Below are 8,383 nucleotides of genomic sequence, written 5' to 3'. Positions count from 1 at the left end.
TATTAAAACCACATTTGTTGAAGTTCCCAAATTTGATCATATATTCAGTCATCCACATTTATTATTCTCCAAGTACACCTTGACCAGGATAACCAGGAAGAGATGACTTCTATTTTTGAGCAATGGCTAGCAGCTATTTTTGACTTTCTCAGGCTAAGTGGTCATTTTACAGCCACAACAGACCTCGCATCTGTTGAATGTATTCTTCAGTTTTTGGTTTTTGTCCACTTAGTTTAAGAGCCTGCCCACCCTTCTGCTGATGACGGCCTATAATGTCCTTGGCAATCCTCATGCTGGCAGCCTGTCCTCCAGCAAGGTTTACTGCATGAGGTCCAACCTACGTGAGAAATTGGGGGAAAAGGCACGGACAGCCTGTAATATAACTAAAAAAAAGATCACTTCAACTACAATTTGTAAAACTTACCTGAAGAGCTGTGTACTGCCCCATCAGGTAGAGTGGGCATTCTTCTGTCCACTGTAAGCTTTCCGTTATGCACGGCCATCCATCTATCACCTAAAGAACACAAAACACATGTCATCAATAATCTATTTTTATATCCAGAGACTACATGAAAACAGAAAACAATTCCTCATCGTCTAAGTAATTTGTGCATGTACAATACACTTCTGTGTTGTACATGCACAAACACTACACATTTCTCTACATAACACACCTGAATTGGGAATTCCTTCATCACTTCAGAAAGTAATGGGTCCTGTTTCACATCAAGTTTGCAGCCGGTGGCAATCCAAATCTTATCTCCAGTCCAGTGCTCCCTGGTGCTGAGGGAAAGGCTCCAGACCTGGTTTCTGTAGCACCAGCTGGCTTCACTCACCTAGACCGTGTGAGATTCAGGTTTGGATTCTTCATCTCCCTGTTCAATATAGGCCTTATTTGACATACAATGCACACAATGCAGTTACCACACTGTCAAGCCAGTGAGGTAACTGCATTGTGCAACTCAAACATGGGTGACATGTCCACATTAGGATGCCGGAAAGGTAGTAACACTCAGAAGTTTGACATTACTTGGTGGGTCATATCTCATTTTACTCTTGGGACCTTCTACACTGAATACAAACCTGACAGTACGTCTTCACATCCACCTGTCCGTTCACTATGAAAGGCTGCAGTTGGATGTAGGCCTCCGGGGTGACGGCCCCTCCCTTCCTTGCCTGATGAATCATTGCCAGGCGTTTGTGGAGACTCCTCTCATTGTAGAACTGCCGTAGGTAGGCTTGGCCATCCATCTTGATGCCGTGCTCCACATGAGAGTAACGACCCACCAAACTCTCAACGTCACCCACGTCAAACTGTTTCAGCTGTGGAAGAAAACAACACGAACTAAAATGTGTACTCGAGTTGGACAGAATATTATTAATTTTTGGTTCACGTTCTGTTTCACAGTCTCTAAACCTGGAGGTGTTTTCTCATAACCCATGTCACATGGCTGGCACCTTGCTGCAGTGCAATTGAGATGACGTGAGCGCTGGTCAGACCTCCACCAATGACCATTACTCTCTGGCCGGGCTCACTGACTACATACAATGACAGAAACACACAAGCACACAGTATTTGCACAGGGAGGAGCAGGTGTGAGGATAGGTGCCAAATGGCAAATGAAGTCTGCAGAAGCAAAGACATTTATCAGAAAGCAAAGGTTATAATTCTAGGAAATGTGCAAACAACTCACAAAGCGGAGTTTTACTTTAAGGTACTGGGGCACTAAAGCTTTAATGTTTATGTAATCAAATTACTTCTAGAAGAAATCTCACATACCCTGAGGAGCAAAAGTATCTTTGTCTCTCACACAATTTGTTTCTCGAGGTTTTTGCTTAGAATTCGGCAGATGATGCATGAGATGAACTGTATGCAGTAAACGCTCCTCTGGGTAGCTTTCACCAATGCTTTTCACCCACGATGGGATGTTTGCCATCTGGGCACGGGTTGGACCTGTTGCCATGACGACCTGGTAGGCTCTTAGGATGGTGCCATCTTCAAGTTGGACTTGAAAATATTTAGCTCTCTTCCCCGCCCCATTTCTCTTTGCATCAGACACTTTGAAGACGTCATTCTGATTTTCCTCCTCCTGTTTCAAGTTCTCGTCCTTCATCTCTGTCTCGTCTTCCTTCACAGGGGTGATGTGCTCCACTGTTCCCTTCAGCAGCACTTTGTCCAACTTGTATCTCTCCACCTGTGTTTTAACTGAAATAGCTAAGGAAACAGCAATTTTCAAATTTTGGTGCTCATGCTGCTTAAGTTTGGCAGGATAAGTGGTAGCAATTAGCAATTTATTGTTGCCGTTGGTGTTTTGGTGAGTTTCTTGAAGCAGCAGAAGATGTCATGCAACATTAGTTACATTGTTGCAAAGCTTTTTTAATAGTGAAAACTAAACTCAAACCTAAAAGTAGGTGTGAAAAAAACATTTTAGTTGACTAAAATAAAAGATAAAAACTACAACTGTTAAAAACAAATAAAACATTGAAACTAACTAAACTAATTTTGTGAAGTTGTAAAACCAACTAAAATAACATATGGAGGATATAAAATTAGTTTGATTATTTCTTAAATTATAAGAATAAGGTTTGATGAGTCTTTGATGGATGTCTAGAAGACCATGAGTCAATTGTTTTCAAATATTGATGTACCTATTGTATTAGCTAGCTGGTTTTCTTACATTCTTAAATCTTGCCTCTGGCATATGTCCTCCATACATTAAAAATTAAAAAGACTTAACTATGAAGCTAATAAAAACTAAACTAAAACTAAACATCTTCAAAATAATAAAAGCTGACAAGAAATCCCACTGTTTAAACAAGCTGAATCTAAAAACAAAATAGAATCCTAAAGCACAGCTCTGTTATAAACGTTGATGCTCCCCCAACAGCAACAGTTAAAGAAGAAATCACATTGTCTAAAAGAAATGTCTCATTTTAGGATTCAAAGTTTCAAAGTTTTCTGTTTTGTATGCAAACTTCTCTTATTCAGTAACACAAATGTGGTGTTAAAAGAGCAGCAATCAAAGCTTACAAAGTGTACCTATTAATGCAGTGCACCTTCAAACAAGATAAACACACATGCTTATTTATGCTCACGGCTGCTCTCACCTGCTCCTTGAAGAAATCCACACTTAGTTTTGCTCCTGGCAGACTGAAGGACAAACTCTTTTTTAGCGCAGAGCTGATGTTTAGACGTTTCCTCTCTTTCTTGCCGAGCCTCATGTCGTTAAAGAACGCATTTTCATCCAGAATATAAACCTGCTCTGGGAGGCTATGAAGCTCTGCCGAGCGCTCGCACCTTAAAGCAAATTCCTGCAGCGCTTTCTGTCAGGACAAATATTCACACGTTAACACCGTTCTTAATCGTACCTCATTTCCACAGTAGGGGAAGTCGATTGTGCTTCTACCTTATTAAGAGGGTCTGTGTGCACCAGCGAGTGTGAGCGCAGATGAGGGATGTTCAGAGCTGTGAACTGGCTCTCCCACAGAGCAGTCCACTCTCCATAGGTGTCCACCACTCTGAGACTGAGCGGGGAACAAGTTGTCCTCTCCGATGTGGTTAACTTTGCATGTTGCACCTCCATCGCCTGGCCTGCAGAATATTTAATTTGTCAACAAAGAGAACAGAGAGATCTGTTCATTCTTATTTACATAGCATTAGTGGATATCAAAATAAGTACGTCTTCAGTCTCATTATCATGTTCACATAAAACTCAGTTATGTCTCAAAAATTGGCGAAGTACAAAAGCCGGCTTTTTTTTTTTAAACAGTCAATTTAAAAACTATCCAGAAAAAGTCTAAATGACTAAAAAAATCTAAATTATCTGGTTCAGTTTGTGTGGATACTTGAATTTTATTTATTCGTAATAAGATACTTTAGATTTTTATCATTTGTAGTTTAGTTAACAAAATATTATAAAACTATGAAAAACTCCCAGTTTCTCATCACTCATGTTCTTCAATCTACTTGTTTTGTCTGACCAACAGCCCAATAATATTCTCTGCTTTTTAAAATAAAGTGCAAGCCCTCACGCTTTATAAACAGATCTACATTACGTCTGGCATTTCTGCTTAAAACGGCTCAAACAATCTGTCTTCAGTTCATTTTGCCTGGACAGCTTGGTTAATTGCCTGAAAATGTTTCCCTGTGAACACTCAGATTCTCAGTAACAATCCTAACATCTTCCCAGTTTTGAGAAAGTAAAGCTAAGCACACCATACCATCTGTTACCCTCTTCTTCCTCTTCATCTTGCTAGTATTGGGCTTGTTGCTGGATGTTTCTGTGCTTGGCTGAGACTTGGTGGTGGAGGTGGAGAGCAGCGAGTCATGTCTAACGTCTGATTTTGGGTCCCAGTCATTGCTACATAGCAAGCTAGCCAGGGTTAGGGCATGAGGGCCACTTCCTATTATTAACACATCATGTATCACCATCTGAAACACACATACAGTAATGATGTCAAACAGTACAACTCTTATATTGCTGATTTTATTAAAGACAACACCGAGAAAGTCGGTATGAGTTTCTGAAAAGCAATTTATGAAACTTCAAACAACACAGTTTGTCAAAGTTCACTCGAAAATGCAAATACAGACATAAGCTGTCTTGTTTTCTTGCCAAGATTTAAGCAGATAAAATGCTACATACTTATCAATAGAGTAAGAGTCTTTAAAACTCTACCAGGTAGAGTTTCAAAAGATTTCTCAGGAGTCAGACACACACTTTCATGCACAATTTCTCATTGTATGTTTAGTATGTCACAGTACCTGTTTGGCTTTATTCATCAGCTTATTTTGGCTTCTGAGATGGTGAAAAACTCGCCAGTACACTGGATTGGGGGTCCACCGTGTGCCGCTGTTACCAATGTTGCGACAGTGGAGTGGGCTTCTCATGTAATTCAATCCACCTGAACATCTACGGATTTAGCTGGATGTCAGTGACTCCACAGGGCATGCTAGAAATAACTGTAGAATGTGTGGTTGCTTGTTTGTGTGTGTGTGCTTGTATAAATTTAGTAACAACTCATCATAGCAGCAAAGCATCAAAGTCACTGCATAACAGATATGTTTGCAGTCATCCAGTTATGTGAAAAAGAAAGTTTTTACAGGCTTCTATGCAGCCCTGAGGACAGCGCTGAAATTCTCTGGAGGCTTTAAAACAGGTGTGTCAAACATAAAGCCCAGGGGCCAGAATTGTCCCAACAAAGACTAATAATAAGTGAAGGAGGGTATAAATTTTCATGAGTTTTACAGACTTTCTTATTGATGAAGACCTCCCCCAAGGCTATTTATACAGCACTAAAGTAATTAAGTAACAGATAAATAATTAAATGACAAATGACAAAGAAATTTGTTTGTGTGTTGTTTTTTTTGTTTTGTTTAGAGAAAAACAATAAATGAAGACAAAAAGAAGGACATTTTCTGTGAATTAACAAAACTTTCTGTTTCATAATTACAGGACAGTCTGCACAATGAGCTGCCATGACCTTCTTGTCACAAACTGTCTCACTGACCATTATTTTTGTTGAATTAGTAGGTTTGGGTCCAGTTGACCTTCATCTTTACAATAAAGCAATGTTTACACAGTCGCTTACAGACAGTAATATATATTCACTCCCATCCGCCAAAGCACAATGAAATCAACCAGTTAGAAAATACTAACTCATGTATGTACCGACTCACTCCTGGTTTGGATTGGCGGGACCTGGTGCCTGTGGCCCACCTGGGCCCCTTCCGGGGGGTGGGCTGCCCTCAGGCCTCTGGCCTCTGGGCCTGAGGCCTGGTCCTCTCTGGCACAGCTGGCTGCCGGCAGAGCCCGCAAGCATGTCACTGCATGGCCTCTGCTCCGTGGCTGCTGGGTGACCTCTCGTTTGGGGCTCTCCTCAGCTCTTTCCAGGAGGGTGGCACGGTTGCCCCTGTGGTGGTCCTCCTTGGGTCCTCGTACTCTGGGGCCTCTGGATGTCTGGGGCCTGGATCTCCTCCATACCTGCTTCATGCCCTGGGGGAGCCATAGCCCCTGGGGGCAATGGCTCCCCACACTCCCTAGCAGATCGTTGCATGGAGAAACCTTTTGAATAGAAGCGTGCTGATCCACACAGGTGTGCACACAGTCATGTCTGTCCCGTCTGTAACAACCGAAAATCAAATCAAATAAATACATAATTATAATAAAGGTCAATTAAATTGACCAATATGGCAAGGCCATGATGATCATTGGTAAGGTAAATCCACTTGGCATCTTTCTTGGCCTTCAGACAACAATTCTGATGGCTAAAGATCCAAAAGGGACAGGCAAAAAAAATAAATAAAAAAAAAATGCCCAGAAAAAAAGAAAGAAAAGAAAATACTAACTCTTAGACACGTCACACATGTGTGACTGGATAATTAGATTCAAAAACAACATTGGTTTTGTTATTGGGTCTCTAGAAGGCAAAAGGAAAGACAAGCAAACTGCCATTTATCAATAACATCAAGATCCAAAGAGGATAAAAAAAAACTATTAAATATTCTAAAACCATCATTTAAAATGAGTTCATATCAATTGTTAATACTTTCTTTCATCCATTTGGTGATGATGTGCAGTGTTAAAAGAATGAAAAACAGCTTTACGATTTATTCAAATAATAAATCAAACAATGATCCACATAAACAGGCTCTTGTGGGAAATTACAAAATTACTTTAAATAGGAGTTCAGCATTCAATGCTGTAAAGCAAATATCCAGAAACCCTCTCTTCTCTTCTCTAATAAATCATGGTGTCCTCCACTAGGTGGTGCTGGAACACAAAATTGTGAGGACACTGAGCCCATTCTCACTCCCGAGGCGTAACATCCCGACGTTTTTGTTTTGACACTATATCACGTTTCATGTCATTAAAGTGGGCTAAAACACTGCAATTCAACACAAATAATGATAAGCAATACACTGTGTGGAGGTCAAATTATAAATATGTATATACACTTTAAGCTCAGAGATTTGTGCTGACTTCTTTTCTTGTAATAGGATAGTAATTAATGTGTATTAAAATGACAACCCTGCTTTAAATCCATCTCTCTCAGTTGGGTAGCCATGGCTGCTGGTAGCATGGAGGCATCACAAAAATCACCTTCCTAAAAGAAACTTAGGAAACATTGTTTTTCTGAACTCATGATAGGTTGACCCTTTTTGAGCAAGAATATGAAATATGTACTGTACAGCAAGGGGTGCATCCAGAGTTCTTTCATAGGGGTGGCCTTATAGGGGCCACTAAAAATATTGGGGGGCACACCAAAAACTGAATTTCCAGTTTTAGTATACTGTCATCAAATATAGGTTACTTGAAAAACATGCCCTATATGAGACTGAAGAAGTTACTTGGATGAGTGACGTAATGTTTCTCCCACTGAAATAAGTCCAGATGAACAGAATCCACTTTTTGGGAGATGTATGCCTGGTTAATTTCCTGCTATTAAAGTTGATGTGACATAAAATAGGTACATATGAAAATCAAAAAAGATTTGGAAATCCATGATAATCTGTTTTAATTGACTGGAAGTCCCAACCATCACGTAATGATTGTCAGCAGAGCTGAGCAGAAGCAGCTTAAGATTCACTTTCTCAGAGTGGAGTTAACTTTAAGAGCAGACTTGTTCAGGAAAGAAAAATAAGCATTCGATCATGTTGCCTGTCTCTGTGTTGTCCCTGAGATGCACCAGTGATCTGTCCAGGGATTGGCACCAGCTTTTCTGCAACATTTTTACATTATTAGGACAGTTTTGCCAGGGGGTTGGCCAGGGCCCCCCGCCCGCCCGTTGGTAGCGCCTCTGTTTAAAGCAGTGAAATGTACAAATTAAGAAGCGGCTTCTATTTACTTTTTAAGAGTTGAATTAATAGTGAACGCTGTACTTATGGTTTTGAATGGAGGAATTTTACTTGCATTAGACGTTCACAATCTGGTACTGTGTTTTTTCTAATGTACAGGCAGATACTGGTAAAAATGAACTGATATTTAGTTACATTATATATTTCCATCATAACTGTCGCAGGAGAAGAGATTTTTTTTCCAACAGCTTACATGTGATCTGTGATACACTGTAAATCTGACTGTTGGGATTTACATTTGAAGCTTTTCAGGTTTTCATGCTAATTTTTTAATCCTTATTATTGGTGTTTTTAAGGAAGTTTAAACGCAGTGAAAGAAAAAAGGGATGTTATATGAGTAATATTATATAGTAATACTATGTGATAATATCTGAGTCATTATCAGTTTTTAAAAGGGAAGTGTGTGACTTATCAAAGCGCTGTATTTCTTGCTATTGAAAAGATATTTTACAGTTAAATCATAACCTTCTTCTTCCACATGCTTCACAAGTTCTGCTTTCAAACAAACCATACACTGTGTCCACT

At 39.9% G+C, this 8,383-nt stretch overlaps 1 protein-coding gene across 1 annotated transcript; it reads right to left on the bottom strand.

Moving 5' to 3' along the window:
* Positions 1-166: 166 nt before the first annotated feature.
* On the bottom strand, positions 167-6,009 carry zgc:113276 (uncharacterized protein LOC553748 homolog). Its single transcript, XM_065471551.1, has 12 exons — positions 5,943-6,009; positions 5,673-5,800; positions 4,222-4,432; positions 3,408-3,592; positions 3,109-3,324; positions 2,113-2,195; positions 1,781-2,022; positions 1,418-1,539; positions 1,084-1,323; positions 675-836; positions 425-514; positions 167-337 (listed from the first exon to the last, which is right to left on the bottom strand). Exons 1-12 carry the CDS (start codon positions 6,007-6,009, stop codon positions 167-169), a joined length of 1,917 nt encoding a protein of 638 aa, XP_065327623.1.
* Between the last annotated feature and the right edge of the window lie 2,374 nt (positions 6,010-8,383).

Source organism: Pelmatolapia mariae, linkage group LG1 (assembly GCF_036321145.2).
Source record: "Pelmatolapia mariae isolate MD_Pm_ZW linkage group LG1, Pm_UMD_F_2, whole genome shotgun sequence".
Taxonomy (NCBI): domain Eukaryota; kingdom Metazoa; phylum Chordata; class Actinopteri; order Cichliformes; family Cichlidae; genus Pelmatolapia; species Pelmatolapia mariae.
The sequence above is the reverse complement of the archived record's forward strand: the minus strand, read 5'-3'. Positions and strand labels throughout refer to the sequence as shown.